General features: G+C 43.7%; 1 protein-coding gene across 2 annotated transcripts in view; it reads right to left on the reverse strand.

The window, feature by feature from the left end:
* LOC135054718 (NACHT, LRR and PYD domains-containing protein 3-like) overlaps positions 1 to 23,991 on the reverse strand; it is a 368,941-nt gene that overhangs the window by 227,238 nt on the left and 117,712 nt on the right. The window contains exons 1-4 of one of the 2 annotated variants that reach the window (XM_063958006.1): positions 21,781 to 22,022; positions 14,958 to 15,261; positions 12,611 to 12,649; positions 6,262 to 7,999 (exon numbers count right to left, since the gene is read on the reverse strand). In XM_063958006.1, the coding sequence (XP_063814076.1) occupies positions 6,262 to 7,999; positions 12,611 to 12,649; positions 14,958 to 15,246 (2,066 nt within the window). In that variant the 5' untranslated portion in view covers positions 15,247 to 15,261; positions 21,781 to 22,022. Of the gene's footprint in view, positions 1 to 6,261; positions 8,000 to 12,610; positions 12,650 to 14,957; positions 15,262 to 21,780; positions 22,023 to 23,991 lie in introns of those variants that run through there. The other variant, XM_063958007.1, reaches the window with a different exon arrangement.

Below are 23,991 nucleotides of genomic sequence, written 5' to 3' on the forward strand. Positions count from 1 at the left end.
AACACCTGTCTGACAGTCACATTGCTGCTCTGTGCTGGGCTATGGCTGCTGCCCCTGTAACACCTGTCTGACAGTCACATTGTCACTGTGCGCTGGGCTATGGCTGCTGCCCCTGTAACACCTGTCTGACAGTCACATTGCTGCTGTGTGCTGGGCTATGGCTGCTGCCCCTGTAACACCTGTCTGACAGTCACATTGCTGCTCTGTGCTGGGCTATGGCTGCTGCCCCTGTAACACCTGTCTGACAGTCACATTGCTGCTCTGTGCTGGGCTATGGCTGCTGCCCCTGTAACACCTGTCTGACAGTCACATTGTCACTGTGCGCTGGGCTATGGCTGCTGCCCCTGTAACACCTGTCTGACAGTCACATTGCTGCTGTGTGCTGGGCTATGGCTGCTGCCCCTGTAACACCTGTCTGACAGTCACATTGCTGCTCTGTGCTGGGCTATGGCTGCTGCCCCTGTAACACCTGTCTGACAGTCACATTGCTGCTCTGTGCTGGGCTATGGCTGCTGCCCCTGTAACACCTGTCTGACAGTCACATTGTCACTGTGCGCTGGGCTATGGCTGCTGCCCCTGTAACACCTGTCTGACAGTCACATTGCTGCTGTGCGCTGGGCTATGGCTGCTACCCCTGTAACACCTGTCTGACAGTCACATTGCACCTGTGTGCTGGGCTATGTCTGGCGCCCCTGTAAACCTGCATATAGATTGGTAAATGCTCAATTAGCTTAGTGATATCATTCAGGTGCTCGAAAGGAAGGGGTATTTCTGAGCAAGAAAAAAAGCAATTGTTTCCCCAGCACACTGAATGGATAACAGTAACCAGATATAAATCCCACATAATAATAGAATTCAGAGATCTTCGTTACACATATTTGCGCAAATGTGTGGTTCTATTATTATGTGGGATTTATATCTGGTTACTGTTATCCATTCAGTGTGCTGGGGAAACAATTGCTTTTTTTCTTGCTCAGAAATACCCCTTCCTTTCGAGCACCTGAATGATATCACTAAGCTAATTGAGCATTTACCAATCTATATGTCTGTTGTGAGAGGCAGAGAGGTTTCTGCATTAGGAGGAGGTGCAGGCCCTGACATGCCACATGGAGCATTATGGGGTTGCTCCAAGGTAAGTAGCTCTTAGCTTAGACATATTTTAGTAAGGAGCCATTATCATGTGGCTCCTTGCTGGTTAATATTAGACCCAGATTGGGGTAATGGAGGAGTGAGGTGTGGTGCCTCTTGACTGGCTGAGCTGGATGGCTTTAGTGTGGCATACCTTTACATTCTATTAACACTTTTCACTTATTAATTTTCTAACACTATTTCTCTATTTTAATTACATTTCATGTCTGTATCACCCCCTCTATAGCTTCGGCTTCCTAAATACTAATTTATTAACACTATAGTTTTTTACACTGGTATGCCACGCTGGGCTTTCTGGCTCATTCTGGTGTTTTGGGGTGCCACACCCTGCACCTAGATATAGCGCTAGGGACCCCAAATATACAGAGAGGCCTTGATGCGGCTTTGGGGCTTAACCACACATTTGCGCAAATATGTGTAACGAAGATCTCTGAATTCTATTATTATGTGGGATTTATATCTGGTTACTGTTATCCATTCAGTGTGCTGGGGAAACAATTGCTTTTTTTCTTGCCCCTGTAAACCTGTCTGATAGTCACATTGCAGCTGTGGCCTGGGCTATGGCTGCCCCTGTAACACCTGTCTGACAGCCACATTGCTGCTGTGTGCTGGGCTATGGCTGCTGCCCCTGTAACACCTGTCTGACAGTCACATTGCAGCTGTGTGCTGGACTATGGCTGCTGCCCCTGTAACACCTGTCTGACAGTCACATTGCAGCTGTGGCCTGGGCTATGGCTGCTGCCCCTGTAACACCTGTCTGATAATCACATTGCTGCTGTGTGCTGGGCTATGGCTGCTGCCCCTGTAACACCTGTCTGATAATCACATTGCCGCTGTACACTGGTCTATGGCTGCTGTCCCTTTAACACCTGTCAGATGGTCACATTGTCTCTGTGCGCTGGTCTATGGCAGTTGCGCTGCCGTATTTCTTTGGGAATAAAAAATGTGTGTGAGGAATTATACACAGGTGCAGCAGTATATACATGTGGGCATTATACACAGGTGCAGCAGTATATACATGTGGGCATTATACACAGGTTCAGCACTATATACATGTGGGCATTATACACAGGTGCAGCAGTATATACATGTGGGCATTATACACAGATGCAGCAGTATATACAGGTGGGCATTATACACAGATTCAGCGGTATATACATGTGGGCATTATACACAGGTGCAGCAGTATATACATGTGGGCATTATACACAGATTCAGCGGTATATACATGTGGGCATTATACACAGGTTCAGCGGTATATACATGTGGGCATTATACACAGATGCAGCAGTATATACATGTGGGCATTATACACAGATTCAGCGGTATATACATGTGGGCATTATACACAGATGCAGCAGTATATACATGTGGGCATTATACACAGATTCAGCAGTAAAAACTCCTGGAAATTTGATGAGCTTTGATCAGAGATGTGCAGAAAAGATAGGCGGAAGGGGGGGCACTGCCTCACCTGCCATAGATTTTTTGCTCCAGAGTTCTGACTATAAAAATTATTAGAATACGAATACAAAGAGGATATTTGTAATATATTCTTTGCGTTTTTCATATACTTTATATAGCCAAACCTCTGGTATACACGTTTTTATGACAGGAAAGGCTCTGCCTCACCCCACCGCATGTCACTGGGTTTGATATATCTCCCCAATAGGCACTATGGATGAGGTAAATAGATGGACAGAGTGAGAGAGAAGCTACACAGATGCCTGATCTTGCAATTAGAGATATGTGCCAGCCCATTTTTGCTAGTTTTGGTTCTAAATCGTTGTCAGGAGTTTGGGCTTGGTTGTGCAAAAACCGCCACACTGATTTTGGCTTTGTTTCTGGTAGCCTTTTTTTGTTCCTACAGTATTTTAACCTCAATAACATTAATTTCCAGTCATTTCCAGTAAATTTTGACAGACTCACATCTCACAATATTGTTTCACCCAGTTTAGGACAAAGGCTGCAGAGAGCTGGCCGATTACTAAGCGACAAGACAACGGCACAAACCCATGGCAGTTTATAGCACATCTATGAAACATTGCCACTCAGCATGGCAGAAATGAAAAGTGGCACAAGATGGAATTGTCTTTTGGTCTCTCCCACCAACCGTTATGTTTAATATTAAAAATGACATGCTCAGTTTAACAAACCAAGCACTTCAGTGACAAGGACTGACACTTTTGTGCTGATACTGTATGTTGGGTTTGAGTGTGCCCCTCAAAACAAGCTACAGTTAATAATGGGCTTAAGGCAGCTATGTCCCAAGATGCCTGATCAGCTCACACTGCAGGAATTCAAAGCGATTTCCTTATATGTAAACAAAGTTACACTGGGGTACAATGCACAAAGCAGTACAAACCAGAGGCGTAACTATGGGAGGCAATGGAGTCGGCTGCCGCTTGGCTCCTCCTCTTTAGGGGGCTCCTCTTCCATTCCGTGTTCAGTGACACCATTCAATTAAGTTAATTGACAGCTGCCACTATCTCTTTCGTGGCCGAATCCACTTCCCACTAGTCCGTATACCTTACAAGTCACACCCTTTTTATTATAGATGCACATTGCACACACTGGAAGCAGGCACTTTACTGATGGAGTTATTTGCTCCTGTATATGAAGCATAAGATTTCTAACTATATGAAGTTACTTCTTTGACAATTACATGTAACTTCATACTGTTAGAATTCTCATGCTTCCCAGACAGGAGCAAATAGCTACATGAGTAAGGTGTCTGCCTTCTGTGTAACAGGTCATGGGTTCTAATTCTGTGTATGACTGCTAAGAAATGTGTGATTTTAAATAAAACATATACACATATACACCAATGGGTGAGCTGGCGCCTGAGGGTTAAGTCAACACCCTGTGTTACAAAAGGCACTTATGATTCACACCTTTAAGAGTCAAAACATGGTGGTAACATGTTCCATCATAAAATGTATTATTCAACATAGCGACTAAAAAGAGTCGCTTGTCCTTGTGTAAAACGGCATAGTTTTGTGTAAAAGTACTTCGCGCGTGCGTACTGCGGCCCAAACGCATGCGCAGAACAGCCCATTTTTAGCCTGATCGCTGTGCTGCGAACAACGGCAGCTAGCGATCAACTCGGACTGAGGGCAATAGTGTGTACGTGAATTTGATAACATTTTTGGCAAAACTTAATGCATGCTCTTAAACTGATATGATGCTTGTTCAAAAAGGTATATAAACCCCTTACACTTATTAAATGAGTATTGCTGGAACACCATACTTGTGTGTGTGTCCACTTACTAACTTGCCATAATAATCCTTTTTACTGATAGCATGATAAAGACAAGTTGTCAAGTATCTAAGCTATTTGCAGCCAATCAATAGGGAAGCCTTTTACTATACTTCCAACCCCTTGAAGAAGCTGCTGAAGATCCCTCATTATAAAGGGGGTAGCCATTTTTTTAAGGAAATTGTACAACCAAACAACAAACTAAGACAATTCTCTATTAAATTATACTTATTTGGCATCACCTCTACAAAATAAAAGCACATGTAGAAAAATGCTGTGGTACCTTCTTATTGGCAACCAGTGTCAAACTGAGGCAGGAAGCGCCCAACAGGGAAAGCAGTGGTATTGACCCAAGCATAATGGGTGTGGTTAGCCACCAAATAAGTGTGGACTTCACCAGAGAGGTACTTGGCCTTCCACTAGAGAATACATGTAAAGAACAGGGCCCCTTCATAAAGGAGGTGACAAAGGTGTGTCATGACCTCCCACTATGATTGGCAGGAGGGTTAATCTTGGTGTAGTTTCCATAGAAGCAAACGAAGCACCCAAGTTCATTGACTACCCTACTTTACTAATTTACTGACCCTTAAAGGCAGGGATGTGATCCACAGGCAGTGGGGCCCGCAGGATTTCCCCTGTACATCTGTTGTCCAGTCCAACCCTACTGACAACAACCAGGAGTCATTTAAAAAGTGGCTTTCTCTCAGTGCCAGTAACTGAACAGAGCAGTGGTTCTCTCAGTTCATATTAGAGTACAGATGTGTCCTCCGACATCCTTGCTGCAGTCATGTTAAACAGCCTTTCTAGTCACGCCATGCCGTGGTGTGACTCAGTACCTCCGTGTGTCTTATTTTGTGTGGCTTTTTCAGTTTAAATGTGTCCAAGGGCCTAATTCAGATCTGATCGTAGATGTGTGAGAAAATGCACATCTACGATCAATATCTTTGACATGCAGGGGGACGCACAGCACAGGGCAAGTCCGCCCTGCATGCCGCATCCAGCCCCCCTCCCCCGGCAGACATGCGAGAGCATCGCATGGCAGTGATGCTTTTGCATGTTTTGAGTAGCCATCTGCCTGTGTAGCATATCTGCAAAGGCAGATAGCTTCCCACCATATTAAGGGTCGCAGCGGCTGCGTGTGACATCACACAGCCGCCGTGGCCCACCCCGCAAATGGACTAGACATGCCTGTATTGCCTGGACCGCGCCCATGAAACAGAGCATTGACGTCCACAAAATGCTGCGTCTACGCCCCATTCCTGCCCTCCAGGTCTTAACCTGCATTCTGAAGAGAATGCAGTTTAAGACCTTGCATATGCGCGTACCAGCGTGCGCATGTGCAGATGTGCAGAACTAACTTCATGGTGATTTTAGTACATCTGCGTCAGGGTCTGAATTAGGCCACAAGTCACATGCATACTATGCACATACTATTTGCATAGCGATGCAGATAAAAGACACCTGACATTAGAAGAGCTGCCCATGAGCTATCGGCTAACTCACGCCAGTCATCTCCTGCTGCATGGTGTATTGAGGCAAGATGTATGAGTAGGACACATCTGTAATAGAGCAGAACTTAGTTTCAAATCATTTGTATTTGGGAAGGATGGAAATATTGTTCTCTTTTATGCTGCCAATTCTCAATGAAATTATGCTGCTAAAGACCTCCAGAATATTAGTTGATTCCCACAATATCCTCTCATGTACAAAGTTAAGTAACATAACACATCATAAATTAGGATCAAACCTTTGATTTGCTTCCTGAACATCTACAGGCATATACACATACATACACACACACACACACACACACACACACAAACAGAAATCTTGGTATTGTGTTAAATACATACCGAAGTTGTGAACACTTAGAAAGTGCTTTAGATAGTACCCTCCGAGCCTTTGGTCCTATTATATAGGCATCAAATGTAACAGTATGTTGTACTGTGCTTCTCTCCAAGCAGTAGGCCACAGCTCGGTAACCAATGTTCTCCTGGTTCCCTTTTTTATTATAAAGACCTTTAATTTCCACATTAAGAAATGGAGACATCATTTTCTCTACATAATCATCATCCTGTGTCTCGTACAGGCAGAAGAGTACCTCATTACTGCAATATAATGATTTTCTCATCAACCATTCCTCCAAGACAGGTTTTTCCCCGAAGGAAACGGGACAACCAATGGTTCTCTGAGTCTCCTGAATTTGTTTTTCACTTGAAAGACCAAATAAGAATCTTACAGTTAATGTTAGATGTGGCCGGTCTTCTGATGCCTCCAGTAAATGTTTCACTTTATTACTTTTCAGTACATTCTTCTTATTTCCAGTCAGGAAGTTGAGAAAAGATTGTTTTACATATGTATCATCCAGGATATAGTAGAGAGCAGCAAAGAACTCCTGCACACTCAGATGGATGAAGCTGTAGCAGGTGCAGGTGTCTGTCTCCCTTTGGAAGATGTTCTCATTCAGAAACACAGACTCCACCTCTGACACAGAGAGTCCATGTCTTACAAGATCTGATTCTTCAAATATAATTCTCTGGTCCCAAACTCCTTCATTTGCTAGAGCACACAGCTTCTGTATACATGTGCTTATAGACTGGTCAGAGTCCCTTCCATGATACCTTATTAAATTCTTTAGGTACAACAGGTAAATGGATGTGGATGTCTTGCAATCAATCACAGATAATTCCTCTTTAAGTAGTGGTTTCATAACTGTACATATAATCCAGCATATTATAGGGACAGTACACATGGTGTACAGTATGTCATTGTCCTTTATTGCACTGAGAGCCAGGTCTGCTTGTTCTTTTGTTTCAAAGAAATTATAGAAATATTCCTGGCGGTCTTTCCCTGTAAACCCCAGAATCTCCACATATCGAAGACATTCAGCAAAATCCATCAACTTCATTAATGAGCGTGGTCTTGTGGTGATGATTAATGAGCTGTCACTGAGCAGTGTTTTCTTACACAAACTCATTAGAAAGATTTCTTTTGAGAGCTCCTGAAATGGGTCAACACAAACCTTTGTATCATTCATTGATGACCATTTCAATTCATCCAAACCATCAATAATAAAAAGTATTTTTTCAGAGTTTAGGAAGATTGATTGGAATAGATCAGATGAACAGGTCAGTCCACAAAAGCTGGATAGATATCTAGCTAGGCTTATATTACCAGTGATGGTGTTCACTTCTCTACAACTTATGTAGAACACAAACTGAAATTTGTCATTATACAGATCCCCGGAGGCACAGTCCATCATGATCTTCTGGGATGTCATAGTCTTTCCTATCCCAGCAGGTCCCTGTAGCACCACAGTCTTGGGAATAGACCCATCATTATCCGGATCAAACAGAGCTTGTACAGTGGTTGGGGAATATTTATCTGATGATCTGTCCTCCATAATCTGTAGATGCCTCTGGCCTGAAGATATTATCTCATGTAGTCTCTCCCCTTCATCCCGATGATTCTTGATCAGTAGAAGACTGGTGTAGTCTTTCTTCATATTCAGACCTTTACCTAATCTTTTATCATGATGTTTAATAACATGGAATTTCCTTCTCATCTGATCCATGTATCTCAATCTGCAATCTGTATAATATTTAAAAGTATATATTAATAAAAGAGTAAATTCTTTGACATGCACAACCTAAATTACATATTTTCAGAGTCAGTGGGGTATATTTACTAACATTCGTATTTTTCAGAATGAGGTTAAAGATCTAACACGAATGACATCGAAAGTGTAAAACTGCAACTTTTTGAATTGATTACGGCTAATTTACTAAGCTGTCGTATTCTGCATTTTCGTTTTTTCCGATGTCGATGTCATTCGTTTTTTTTCCCAGTGTTTTACGGGAGTGATTAGCAAAACACTGCCGACTTTAACATAATGAATCACGGCCGGATCTGTGAGATCCGTGCTGGGGTTCATTGTGCATCTTTTTTTATTAAATAAAATAGTGTCAAATAAAAAAAAAATTGCGTGGGGTCCCCCCCCCTAAGCATAACCAGCCTCGGGCTCTTTGAACCGGTCCTGGTTGCAGAAATATGGGGAAAAAATTGACAGGGGTTCCCCCATATTTAAACAACCAGCACCGGGCTCTGCGCCTGGTCCTGGTTCCAAAAATACGGGGGACAAAAAACGTAGTGGTCCCCCGTATTTTTGAAACCAGCACCGGGCTCCACTAGCTGGACAGATAATGCCACAGCCGGGGGTCACTTTTATACAGTGCCCTGCGGCCGTGGCATTAAATATCCAACTAGTCACCCCTGGCCGGGGTACCCTGGGGGAGTGGGGACCCCTTCAATCAAGGGGTTCCCCCCCCAGCCACCCAAGGGCCAGGGGTGAAGCCCGAGGCTGTCCCCCCCATCCAAGGGCTGTGGATGGGGGGCTGATAGCCTTTGTGAAAAGTGTTTGATATTGTTTTTAGTAGCAGTACTACAAGACCCAGCAAGCCTCCCCCGCAAGCTGGTACTTGGAGAACCACAAGTACCAGCATGCGGCGGAAAAACGGGCCCGCTGGTACCTGTAGTACTACTACTAAAAAAATACCCCAATAAAGACATCACACACACACACCTTAAAAGTATAACTTTAATACATACATGCACACCACCATATACACATACTTACCTATGTACCCACGCAGGTCGGTCCTCTTCTCCAGTAGAATCCATGGTGTACCTGTTGAAAAAAATTATACTCACCAAATCCATGGTAGAAGGCTCCTCGGGAAATCCTTTTGTAATCCACGTACTTGTTAAAATAAAAAAACGGATACCCGACCACGCACTGAAAGGGGCCCCATGTTTTCACATGGGACCCCTTTCCCCGAATGCCTGGAACCCCCTCTGACTTAAGTCCAAGAAGGTTCCATCAGCCAATCAGGGAGCGCCACGTTTGGCACCCTCCTGATTGGCTGTGTGCTCCTGTACTGTATGACAGGCGGCACACGGCAGTGTTACAATGTAGCGCCTATGCGCTACATTGTAACACTGCCGTGTGCCGCCTGTCATACAGTACAGGAGCACACAGCCAATCAGGAGGGTGCCAAACGTGGCACTCCCTGATTGGCTGATGGAACCTTCTTGGACTTAAGTCAGAGGGGGTTCCAGGCATTCGGGGAAAGGGGTCCCATGTGAAAACATGGGGCCCCTTTCAGTTCGAGGTCGGGTATCCGTTTTTTTATTTTAACAAGTACGTGGATTACAAAAGGATTTCCCGAGGAGCCTTCTACCATGGATTTGGCGAGTATAATTTTTTCAACAGGTACACCATGGATTCTACTGGAGAAGAGGACCGACCTGCGTGGGTACATAGGTAAGTATGTGTATATGGTGGTGTGCATGTATGTATTAAAGTTATACTTTCAAGGTGTGTGTGTGTGATGTCTTTATTGGGGTATTTTTTTAGTAGTAGTACTACAGGTACCAGCGGGTCCGTTTTTCCGCCGCATGCTGGTACTTGTGGTTCTCCAAGTACCAGCTTGCGGGGGAGGCTTGCTGGGCCTTGTAGTACTGCTACTAAAAACAATATCAAACACTTTTCACAAAGGCTATCAGACCCCATCCGCAGCCCTTGGATGGGGGGGGACAGCCTCGGGCTTCACCCCTGGCCCTTGGGTGGCTGGGGGGGGGGCCCTTGATTGAAGGGGTCCCCACTCCCCCAGGGTACCTCGGCCAGGGGTGACTAGTTGGATATTTAATGCCAAGGCCGCAGGGCACTGTATAAAAGTGACCCCCGGCTGTGGCATTATCTGTCCAGCTAGTGGAGCCCGGTGCTGGTTTCAAAAATACGGGGGACCCCTACGCTTTTTGTCCCCCGTATTTTTGGAACCAGGACCAGGCGCAGAGCCCGGTGCTGGTTGTTTAAATATGGGGGAACCCCTGTCAATTTTTTCCCCATATTTCTGCAACCAGGACCGGCTCAAAGAGCCCGAGGCTGGTAATGCTTAGGAGGGGGGACCCCACGCAATTTTTTAAGGAAAAAAAACACTTTCCCACCCCTTACCACTGATATACATGCACGGATCTCAGGGATCCGTGCATGCCTATCCAATCACGGTACAAAAAAGCAGGTCTGTTTTTTTTTAGCACTTTATTACGAATTGTATTTTTTCACGGCAGTGTTTGGTTTTTTTTTGCTTTGCACTTTTTAGTAAATGACCGAGATTCATACCTAAACAGCCGCGTTTTGACTGATGGTGTATTCATTCGTAATTTTAAACAAATTTTAAAAAAAAATACGAATGCCCTCATCACTGCCGTGATTTGAGTTTAGTAAAATCCCGAGATGACACTTTGAAGAAAAAACGGCATCTCGGTCAAAATCGGGACCTTAGTAAATATACCCCAGTGAGGCTTTGTTTCACAAGTATATACTGTAAAAACACACCTTGTTCTATAAACCAAGAAATGGACTCAATATACAATGAATGTTACCAATAATTCAAAGATAGATGCATTTGTTAATTGTATGGCTATTTACTTAGAGGAACAAACTCAAAAATGAATTGTGTATTTTAAACTTTGTTTAAAATGTATCTATGCATTTTCTGCATGTAAATCAGAAATGAAGATACTGTAACTGAAATTGGGGTCCCAAAACATATATTGTGGATGTGCTGCTCCCTGCAAACAAACACAATTTGTACATTAAATGGCCATGATATCGAGTGTAAACTTGACTGTTACAAACTATCTGTCTCTATTGATTACTGGAAGCAAGCATTTCCTTTATGTAGAACATACTGTATATAGGTATTTCTTGCAACAGAAGATCTACAGAACATGGCCAAGCCCAGTGGTTGGATCCTGTTGGCAGTGTGCTATAGAAATTCTGTATGAGCCATGATGTTACTGGCTGCAGTTGGGGTATGAAGCAGAAAGTAGGACTATGGTCGGGGGAAGGGGGGGGGATATGCAGAGGTCAATTCTGTATTGGAGTGGGAAATTTATAAAACAAATTTTTAACAGTTCCATAGTAATAGTCATCTCCATCTATTTAAATTAAGGACAGAAAATCAGTATAATTACCAGTTATTCCTTTTCCTCAAAATATTGCATAACAGTATAATACAATGGGTACCTTACTTTCCAGGCAAGATAGAGACAGACTGGGTAAATCCAGGGTACCGTAAGATATTTCATGGAAAAGGATTATCTGTAAGTATCATTTGCTATTTCCTCTTCAATCCCCCATGGCAGCTATTGCAATAGGTTTTACCCAAGCAATGTAGTAGCCAGGTCTACAAAGAAAACAACGCCAGATATGCAGCATAGTCAACAGTTTATATCAATGACCGTGTGGAGGACATGGTTCTTTCTAAGGGTGTATCAGTATAATATATTCATATGAGAGTGACTAGACAAGGTATGGGGTAGATGTTCCTCTTGCTGCCTTGCAGAGCTCCATCACTGAATCCTGAGACCTTTTTGCTCAAGATGTTGCCACCACTAAAATAGAATGAGTTCTTAGAGTTTCTGGCACCTTGTGCTAATATCCCTTGTCTGCCTGTATGATCACTTCTTGGAATCATCTGGATTTTTTGTTTCTGGGAAGGGACCTTTCCGAGGTCCTGTAGGAATAATAAATAGAGCTTCAATATTTCTAAAACCCTCTGTCCTGGATAAATATATAATGGTGGCTGCCACCACATCTACTACTGCAGACTCTTCTCTGATTCTTCCATAATTTGTGGGTAAAATGATGGCAAAAAAAAAACCTCCCGTTTGATTACCACAGTGAGAACACATTTCGTGCATCTGGCTAGCAGGGTGCCCAGAACTGCACCCTGTAACCAATATTGCAGCAGCAGCGATGGCACGAGCATCCTTCAGTGTCCCTGCCCCCATCATTGGTTAAGCTGCATGATCAGGGCATGGCCAGCATAGTGTGCAGTGCAGCCCTGGTATGACAGTGCAGCTTTGCACATGTACTGATAGACTAGACAGCACTGGTGGGTGGCTGCAACTGTGCCCCGGGCATCACTTGTGCCAGCCTGTCCACAGTATTGGAGAAGGGCACACTGTCACTATAGCCACCCTCCCAATATAGCAGTGCATAAATAAAACACCCTTGTTTTAGGGATTTGCCTCAAAAAGCTACTTTCTATCTGTTTGGGGATTCCGTATCTAGATGTTGATACAGCTCATATATAGGCTTCATTTTAATGTATTCAAAAAAAATATTTTACTAACCTTCAAGTGTAACATTTGTAGACATCTTCTGTGATTTACCTGTAAAGATAAGTGCCAAAAAATGGAACACACTCATTATATAAGTAACATATACCCCAGTGTAAGTACTGTAAGTAATAAGAGTACTAGGAGTCCCTAAGGAGATCATGGGCCAGAAAACAAGGATTAGGCACCACAAATGTGTAAGTGGTGACAACACTAATTAGCAATTATGTAAATGTTCACTCACTGTTTATGCAGATGCTAATGGCACTTATACATAGTATTATGTACTCCCTAATGTAAAGTATAGGCACATTACATGTCACTGAGGAATTCTGTGACATTTAGGCTCAGTCTACCTAAAGAAAACTTAAAATGATGGCAAACAGATTATCCATATATTAGAATCATTTTTTATTATACATACAGTAATATGTTTTCTGTACTAGGTCATAAATAACTCACCTCTGTCTGTACATTATATTATTTGTAGTCCTGTCAATTCCTCTCATGCCTGAATGTATCTTACAGTATATCTCCATGTATATGATTACATCACTGCCCCTTAGTATTTACAAAACACGCACAAACAAAAATCATCAGCACCCTTGTATGGGTTATAGGTCTGATTCTGGATCTGGGTACATACTTATAAATATATCTGCAAATGGTTTGCTTCCATTCATGCAGTACGAATAGTGAAATTACATTGGAATTAGAGGCACTCGGAGGTTTGCAGGTCCTGCCTAAACACTACCAACGCTGTCAGGCTTCCAACACCCCCCCCATTCTTCTTAACAGTCATAAACACTGAATGTGCTCACCATTGAGAAGTGCATGATTCCATAGGAAACTTTACTCCTATGTATAAAAAGCACAAGTAATTCCTCATTCAAACCGAATCCCAAGGTCCAGTCAGGGTCATTGAACACGGGTTTCAAGCAATGTCACAACAGTTAGAAAACCCCATTCGTGCTGCAGGCTGTACTCAGGTTATTGCCAGGGCTTCTGTTATGCCAGTGCTTGGAGATGACATAATCTCCAAGTCCAATTGAGCTGGATCTCCATAAATCGTAAATGAACCCGCATTGGATGATCCAGGTAACCCATTTATACTGCCGCATAAACTGGGTCCATTCTAGGACCAACTTTGCTTGCTATCTTGGAAAAAGCAAAAAGGTAGCAGCCCTGCGCTTACTAGCTGCTGCTAGTTCCTAGGAAATAGAGGTTACACCCAGAAACCTCTTAGACCATGGATTATACAAAGAAAGAGAACCAGGAACTAGCGCTGCATAGTACACATAAATCTGGGGATGATCCTTTGTAGTTTCTGTATGATCCACTACTTCATCTCTCTGTGGAATTGCACTTACAGAAAATTTCTGTCACGCGTGTCCATAAAGGTATCTTTATATCTGAAACAATATGTTGTCCACTCCCCACACAAACAGAAGCGATACACACTTACAGAATATTTCTATCTCGCGTGTCCGTAAAGGTATCTTTTACTGTATGCAGATATTCAGTAGCGGAAAGACCCCCAAGAAGACTTCACATGATATATATGCAGACAGGTAAGCGAGCAGAAACAAAGTCCGAGTCACCGTGTCCCAGGATTCCACACTAACGGAAGCCGTCTGTCGTTAGTGTGGAATCCTGGGACACGGTGACTCGGACTTTGTTTCTGCTCGCTTACCTGTCTGCAGCCGGCCGGTGAGAGAACAAGTCTTCCATCAGCTGCCGATACCTGGGTTCCTTCGTTTGGACTTTGTTCATTCTTTTAACTGTGTGTAATAAATACTTTCTTCTGTGGAAATCATCTTGTGGAATCCTCCTTTGAGACGACGTACCAGATAAAAGATACCTTTATGGGCACGCGGGAAAGGAAGCTAATGTAAGTTTGTCCTGCATATATATCATGTGAAGTCTTCTTGGGGGTCTTTCCGCTACTGAATATCTGCATACAGTAAAAGATACCTTTACGGACACGCGAGATAGAAATATTCTGTAAGTGTGTATCGCTTCTGTTTGTGTGGGGAGTGGACAACATATTGTTTCAGATATAAAGATACCTTTATGGACACGCGTGACAGAAATTTTCTGTAAGTGCAATTCCACAGAGAGATGAAGTAGTGGATCATACAGAAACTACAAAGGATCATCCCCAGATTTATGTGTACTATGCAGCGCTAGTTCCTGGTTCTCTTTCTTTGCTTGCTATCTTGGTTGGATTCCTGGATAACTGGACCAGGGTTATTTTTCGGGGCCTTTTCACACAAAGCCACGACCTGTGTTATTATTATGAAAGGGGCATTAGTTACATGAGAGAACTCCGCCTTTATATGTGCACCTTACTAGAACTTACCATGTTGTGTCACTTGGTGCTGGAGATCCTCTGCAGGACCCATAAGATTTATCAGCTTGAAGACCTGTATGGTCACATCCAGAGCTTTCTCCTCTCCATAAATATCTATGAGAACATTTTTTGCGGTAACATAATCTGCCTTCTCCAGATGCCCACATGGGATCGGGCCTCTCCCTTCATAGGAGAAATCAGACAGCTTGTCCTTAAATCTCTTGAAGTCATATTGTGTCTGATCTGCCAGAGCCTCATACAGAATGTCTCCAGGTGTCTTGTTCCGACCTTGTGCCATTATGTTGATGGTTTTCTAAATTAAAAATAAACCTTTTATATAACAATTTCAATAAATCAGAAATGCTTCCAAAGGATCAATATAAAGCAGATAATATAGGAAATGTTATGGCGTTGGCAGCACAGTGTAAGCCTAGCAATGCCATCACTTATCAGAGATAACATCGGTAACACATAGTAATAATAGGATTGGGAAGGGTGCTGTGACTTACTACTCAGCCAAACCAGACTTGTATTACATCTGTTCCTGTATCATAAAGACAGAACCTACAAACATCAGGTTATACTCATGCTAGAAACATCTGAAAACAAGAAATAGTGGCCAAGCTGTATTTAATAAGGTTTAAATTTCCCCACTTCTGCCACCATTACTCGCAGAGGGTCTGAGTAACATACACAATCAAATGCAGCAGTATGTATTGGTGGTCGCCCATCTGCGAGTTTACACAAATGGCATACACACCCCTTCCCTGGTGTACATTCGTGCAGCTGAATGGGCAAGGACTGAAATGCCCTATTTTAGGGCCCGTGCTGTAATACCAATTAGTGCATCTTTCTCTGCCACCATAGGCATTTCTGTAACAGGTGCGGTGTGTGCACATGGGTCCCTGGGTACAGGGGGCCCACACCACACACCCTGCACCCATATATTACACTTACCCCTCTGGGAGTCCCACGGCAGTGGCCCTGCAGCACAGACACAAACCACTTGAAAAATGGCCGTCGCGGCCATTCCTTGAGTGATTTGCGCATGTGCACTGTAGATGTCCCCGGGAACAAGGTGTGAGAACCATGTTCACAGAGACCTGTGCATGCGCAGTAGACTCTGGCAACAGAGGCTGCATGCAGGTCCCCTCCTCTCTTAAAACGTCCCTATATACCACCATGGGTTGCACTCTAAAAATTTGCACCAGCCCCATGGCATGTGCAGTTTCTCTTTCTGACCATGGCCTCCTCCTATATTTGTGGCTGTGTGTCTGGGAACACAGCTGCTTGCAATGAACTGCCCACTGAATGGCCTATTTTTACATGCACTACAAGCCACCTCCCAGCCATGCCTACAAGTGGCCATCACTTTTCTGCCACCTTTTTGATACCATCTGAATGAATCACAACAGCATCTTTACACGTGTGCCAAAAGTTCTGAAAACCCCAAAGACGCATAAACAGAGTGCATGGACAGCCTCAATGACCTGCTCAGCTATGGCAATATTGGCATTCAATGCTGATTGTGTGTGACTCAGGCCCAGATCAGCACATGTGATAATCACTCCCATTACAGCAAGGGCCTGGACTAAGAATGGGGCCCGCCAGTGCCAATGATTATACCCAAGTACTGCTCGTCATTCACAGGCTGCCTGCAAATCAAAAATATTATTCTGTATAACCCTAAAAATAAGTGGGAAGAGGTTTGGGGTTTTCCATTGGTTTGCAATCTGCAAGTACAGACTTTAGAAAGCTACTGAACATCGGTTCACCACCAGTGTTTTCTTTATTAGAAGAAAAGAAATACTGTATTTTCTATGTGGTGGGTTTAGAACCCACTGAAAAGCCAATGTCAAACTCATCCAAATAATAGACCTGCCTCTGGCAGATGAGTGTGTGTGAAGCATAGTGATCTGTGTAGGCTTTGCTGTGTAACAACTGATAAAATGTATATATATAATGATACTGCCACAGGGCAACCTAGTCCTCAATCTGCCCAAGGCTGTAATCCCTAAGGAAGTGGGGACTTCCCTACTCAACAACCAGCCCTGTGCTTTGGGAACAGAGGTATTCTTATTAATAAACTAGAATAACATTTTTCTTTAGTCCCATCTAGACTGCATGATGGCAGTTAGTGGACCAGCATGCACAGACATCATAGCAACTGGCACCTGTTCTGCAAAAAACAAAAAAAACATAACACAGTACACACACACACCAAATAAAAGCAGCCCTGATACATCCAGTGTTTATCCATTTATTACTTAGCATAGTAAAGGGTTCATGTCCTCTCTGGACCCCGAGACATCCCTCAATCTTGCAAATCAAGAACAATGCTCGTCTCAGAACCCCGTCATGAATTAAAGTTCACTCGGAGACAATCTCCATCGACATTAATGAATGAGGTAGTGTTGATTGGTATGTTTTAGTGATGTGCACCGGAAATTTTTCGGGTTTTGTGTTCTGGTTTTGGGTTCGGTTCCGCGGCCTTATTTTGGGTTCGGACGCGTTTTGGCAAAACCTCACCGAAATTTTTTTGTCGGATTCGGGTGTTTTTTTCAAAAAACCCTAAAAAACAGCTTAAATCATAGAATTTTGGGGTCATTTTGATCTCATAGTATTATTAACCTCAATAACCATAATTTCCACTCATTTTCAGTCTATTCTGAACACCTCACACCTCACAATATTATTTTTAGCCCTAAAATTTGCACCGAGGTCGCTGGATGGCTAAGCTAAGTGACACGTGGCCGACACAAACACCTGGCCCATCTGCAGTCTCAGGCAGGATGGCACTTCAAAAAAATTGTCCACAAACAGCACATGATGTAAAGAAAAAAAGAGGTGCACCAAGGTCACTGTGTGACTAAGCTAAGCGACACAAGTGGCCGACACAAACACCTGGCCCATCTAGGAGTGGCACTGCAGTGTCAGACAGGATGGCAGATTTAATAAATAGTCCCCAAACAGCACATGATGCAAAGAAAAAAAGAGGTGCAATGAGGTAGCTGTGTGGCTAAGCTACGTGACCCAAGTGGCTGACACAAACACATGGCCCATCTAGGAGTGGCACTGCAGTTTTCTAGCGAGAGGATGAGTGCTTCCATCCTCATGTGAATCTGAACCACTAGCCATGAACAGTGACATCTTCAATTTGACTATCAGGAACTGGACTGCAGGTGCTCCTTCCAGCACTTGCAGGGGGCGTGCAAATGGTGGAAGGCAACCGACACAATTGGACTCTCCTTGGGGATTTGTGATTTCGAAGAACGCACAGTTCTTTGCTGTGCTTTTGCCAGCTTAAGTCTTTTCTTTTTTGTAGCGAGAGGATGAGTGCTTCCATCCTCATGTGAAGCTGAACAACTGGCCATGAACATAGGCCAGGGCCTCAGCCGTTCCTTGCCACTCCGTGTCGTAAATGGCATATTGGTAAGTTTACGCTTCTCCTCAGACGCTTTTAATTTTTGGGTCATTTTACTGATCTTTTGTGTTTTGGATTTTACATGCTCTGTACTATGACATTGGGCATCGGCCTTGGCAGACGACGTTGATGGCATTTCATCGTCTCGGCCATGACTAGTGGCAGCAGCTTCAGCACGAGGTGGAAGTGGATCTTGATCTTTCCCTATTTTTTTAACCTCCACATTTTTGTTCTCCATATTTTAATGCAACTAACTAAAAGGCACCACAGGTATACAATGTAGATGGATGGATAGTATACTTATGGACGACGAGTGACGACACAGAGGTAGGTACAGCAGTGGCCTACCGTACTGCTATATACAGTATAATAAATGGACCTGGTGGACACTGTCAGCAAACTGCTAAACTAGTATAAAGAAAAAAAGCCACCACAGGTATACAATGTAGATGGATGGATAGTATACTTATTATTAATGGATGACGAGTGACTGACGACACAGAGGTAGGTACAGCAGTGGCCTACTGTACTGCTATATACAGTATAATGGACCTGGTGGACACTGTCAGCAGACTGCTAAACTAGTACTACTAGTATAAAAATAAAGCCACCACAGGATGGTAGTATACTTATGGACGACGAGTGACGACACAGAGGTAGGTACAGCAGTGGCCTACCGTACTGCTATATACAGTATAATGGACCTGGTGGACACTGTCAGCAGACTGCTAAACTAGTATAAAAAAAGCCACCACAGGAGTGGTTTTCAGGCAGACAAACGTATACTGGTGGTCACTGTGAGCAAAACTGTGCACTGTACTCCTGCTATAGCTGCTCCCCAGTCCCCACAATTAAGCAGTGTGAGCACTCAGCACAGATATATCATGCAGCACACTGAGCACAGATATGGTATGGAGCATTTTTTTCAGGCAGAGAACGGATAAAAAAAAACTGGTGGTCACTATCAGCAAAACTCTGCACTCTACTCCGAGTCCTAACAGCTGCTCCCCAATCCTCCCCACAATTAGTAATAAAACAAGCAATCAACTGTCTCTTCTAAAATTATAAACGGAGAGGACGCCAGCCACGTCCTCTCCCTATCAATCTCAATGCACGTGTGAAAATGGCGGCGACGTGCGGCTGCTTATATAGAATCTGAATCTCGCGAGAATACGACAGCGGGATGATGACGTTCGGGCGTGCTCGGGTTAACCGAGCCATACGGGAGAATCCGAGTATGGCTCGGACCCATGCAAAAAGGGTGAAGTTCGGGGGGGTTCGGTTTCTCGGAAACCGAACCCGCTCATCACTAGTATGTTTATGACAACAGCCATGAACTGACCAATCATCACATCCCCAATCATTACTATGGAGTGTGACTTGATCAGAGTGTGGGAACTGCCGTAAATTAACCAATAAGATTGCCCCAATCATTCCTATGGAGGGTGTCTCGGCCGTAGCATGTCAACTGCTGTGAACAGACCAATCAGCATGGCCCCATTCATTCCTACAGACATGTCCCCTTTATTTAGTAAGCAATAAATCAGTAAATTAGGGATTTGATATCCAGGCATGCTGGCTCTTGCTGTTCCCAAAGTACCATCATGCCCTGGCAGGCTTAATAGGACCTGTAGTCCACCTGTTGAGATCAATGTTATTTTTATTTTATTAATGCTATTACCTTTGCACCCTGAGCCCAGGATTCATCCTTGGGAGGGGACATTGTTTTGGAGGGGTCCCCACTTCAGGATTCCAGTCCTAGGTTGACCATTTGAGGGCTGGATGCTGTTATAGCTGTGTCCCCCACTATAGCATGAGCAGCCCCAGCAGGTTATTGGATAATAAGGGGGACCCCACATACTTTGTTTCCCCCCATAGTTTAATACCAGACTAGGCTCAGAGACCTAGGGCTGGTTGTCAATTAGACAGGGATCCTACACTAATCTTTTTTTCTAAATATCACACTTTATAAAAATAAAAAAAAAGTAAAATGGCAAAGTCTGCACAGGTCATAGTGATCCTAATAATATGTGCTTACATCACCACAGATTCTCGTCAGATTTCCAGAAGGAAAGGGGATCAAATTGACACTGGATTAGCGACTATATTCAGTGCAGATTGCAAATTCTGCTAAAAAGCAGAATTTGACATGTTCTTTTGCATCCTGGGGGCCTCCCATCGCAGGGCAAGGTCACCCAGCATGCTACCCGCTGCCCACCAAGTGCAGTCACGCTGTAATTGCGACTGCACCGCAATTAGAGCATGGTCACAGAAACTATGGAAGCCTCCTGCCAGTGCATGCTGGCTGCGACGACAGGAGTCCCGCTGCCATTTTGTCGATTAGAGCGGTTGCATTTGTGTGTGTGTATATATATATATATATATATATACACACATACATACAACAAAACTGAGGCAACACTTGGAGACTTGTGCAGAAAAATCAAGTGTATTGATTGGCTGACGTTCCCTGACCCCAAGCGTAATTTCTGTTTCTCAGCCCTGCATGTGCCTGAGGTTCCCTAACTCCAAGCCTCATTTCTACTACATCTGTGCAGCCTGTCTCTCACTGGGATCTTTGTTCCAATGCATCACATATCAACGTTTCGGGGATATGCTCTCCTTCATCAGGATCCTGACAAAACTTGTATTATATACTATTGTTGTTATCATTTGAGCTGCTGGCTAATAGGAGGGGGCTTTCCAGGCAATCAGAAACACTCCCCTGTGTATACATTTAACAAAGAAAAAGAGGTGTATTTTATTTTTTAAGATTTACTGGTGAGCTCCTTGGTGCCACCAGTAATCTGATTGACAGATTCCTGCCCTGTGACCTCAATCATCTGATGTCTGCTTTAAAATTGGAACTCAGTTTACAGCAGCATCAGATGACTGGGTTACAGTGCAGGAATCTGGTGATCAGATGACAGAATCCAGAGGAGTGCACTTGGACACAGATGAAGGTGGCAGCAGTGTCACCAGCGGCATATGCACAACGTGTGTTTTTTGTGAGAAAGCTGCGGAGTGCATTCACAGGGGCAAAGCTTTCCAACAAAAGCTCTGCTCCAGCATGCGATAACTGATATGTTCCTGCGATGCATTCAATTACTGCATTGCGGATTGGGGCAATTTTATCACATCACAACTGCATCTGAGATGTGGATTGTGATAAATATGCCCCCTTTGAGAGAGATATAGAGATAATACATTCATAGATATGTATATTAAATATTAATACTATTTGATATAGTATCATACAGGTCAGTAATCACATTTCTGGTTGTCTGTGTGTAGATTGAAGTACATATATGTTGTATATTAGTGAATAATAATAGAATATACAACAATATATAACAAGATATTATATTACCTCCTGCAGCTCAGCCAACTTCCTGCACTGTGACTTACCCAGATGTATGTCTGTGTCAGTAGAAGTTACATTGTGTATCTCGTACACAGCAGGCTGTTAAGAAAAGAAAATGTTGCTAATACATCTGTACTTCCTGTACAGAGTTACCAGATAGACTGGTTTTCCACGCCCTGCCCACAGGACAGTACGTCTGCTTTTAACCCTAAATTGATTCTCTTCCCCTCCTGCATGACACTGCAACTACTCACTGTACCTCACGTCTATTTGTGTATTCCCATCTCACTGACACTCCCATACTCCAAGCCTCGTTTCTGTATCTCAGCCCCACTTGGCTGACGTTCCCTAACTCCAAGCCTCATTTCTGTATCTCAGCCCCACCTAGCTGACGTTCCCTGACCCCAAGCGTAATTTCTGTTTCTCAGCCCTGCATGTGCCTGAGGTTCCCTTACTCCAAGCCTCATTTCTACTACATCTGTGCAGCCTGTCTCTCACTGTGATCTTTGTTCCGGGATCAGTATGATTTACCAACCATCAAAACCCCTACGGTCGAACTACCGACACGGTCAAAATACCAACATTTAAATTGTTGACATGGTCAACAGATCAAAAAAAATTTTTTTAAATAGATGGTGTGTATGTCGACATAGGTTGACATGTACACTGTATAAGTGTACCGAGTCCCCTCTGTATAAGTGTACTTCAGGCACAGTGCCTTTCTGCGCTCGGCACACTATTATATATCTCCGGCTCCATGTCCACTGGGATAGTAAAGTATGAACAAGTCAGTTTTAATGAAAAAATCATGAAATCATGTAAATTTTTTTGCCTGTCGACATTTTAAATGTCAGTATTTTGACCGTGTCGACATTTTTAATGTTGATATTTTGACCATGTCAGTATTTTGACCTTCGGGATTTTGATTGTAGGTAAATTGACTGCATCCCCTTTGTTCCAATATCGGCCCTCATTCCGAGTTGTTCGCTCGCTAGCTGCTTTTAGCAGCATTGCACACGCTAGGCCGCCGCCCTCTGGGAGTGTATCTTAGCTTAGCAGAATGGCGAATGAAAGATTAGCAGAATTGCTACTAAAAATTTTCATGCAGTTTCTGAGTAGCTCCAGACCTACTCCTAGATTGCGATCATCTCAGTCCGTTTAGTTCCTGGTTTGACGTCACAAACATGCCCTGCGTTCGGCCAGCCACTCCCCCGTTTCTCCAGCCATTCCTGCGTTTTTCCCTGGCACGCCTGTGTTTTTTAGCACACTCCCGGAAAACGGTCAGTTACCTCCCAGAAATGCCCCTTTCCTGTCAATCACACTACGATCACTCGAGCGATTGAAAAACGTTGCTCGACTTTGTGTAAATCTCCACAGGTTTGTGTTAAATTAATGAACACATGCGCGCTGCATACCATGTGCATGCCCATTTTCCACCTAATCAATCCGTTGCGAAAAACGGTAACGAGCGAACAACTCGGAATGACCACCATCATACATTCCTTTTCCTCAGTGTCCACAGGGTGGGGTAAATTGGGGCCAACACACACTACTGTCCTGCACAGCCAGGGGTGGATTGGGAACAAAAAGTGGCCCAGGAAAAATTTGTACTAGTGGCCCCACATGGGCAGCACCAGAGGTGTAAGGTCTAGCCAAGGGCCATGGCAGCAGCACCCTCCCCCCAAGACTTTCCAGATAGTGGCCATGTCCAGCATCAAGGGAAAAATAAATAAAATTAAATATTATGAGCACATTATATGATACACCTTCAGAATTTAGGAAACAATATAATTCTTTAGAAAGATACATTTTCTAGCTTATTACACCAAACGTATCCCAATCACTATTCACTCAATCTCATATGTCAGCCAAGCAGGCAGACAGAGCATACACTAGATCATCTGCAATCACAGGCTAAGTGGCAAAGTTATTTTCATATAAGCAAATTATTTTGCATCTTATTCACTATGTCTATAAATAGGACCACATGTCCTCAAACTAAACAGGTCCCGCGGGTGCATCGGCTCACCGGGGATCTTCCCTGTAAACCCTATGGCCAATCCGCCTCTGTGCTAATGATGTGCACCGGACATTTTTCGGGTTTTGTGTTTTGGTTTTGGATTCAGTTCCACGGCCGTGTTTTGTATTCGGACGCGTTTTGGCAAATCATCCCTGAAATTTTTGTTGGATTCGGGTGTGTTTTGGATTCGGGTGTTTTTTTTACAAGAAACCCTCAAAAACAGCTTAAATCATAG

This window comes from Pseudophryne corroboree, chromosome 3 (genome assembly GCF_028390025.1).
Source record: "Pseudophryne corroboree isolate aPseCor3 chromosome 3, aPseCor3.hap2, whole genome shotgun sequence".
Classification (NCBI taxonomy): Eukaryota; Metazoa; Chordata; class Amphibia; order Anura; family Myobatrachidae; genus Pseudophryne; species Pseudophryne corroboree.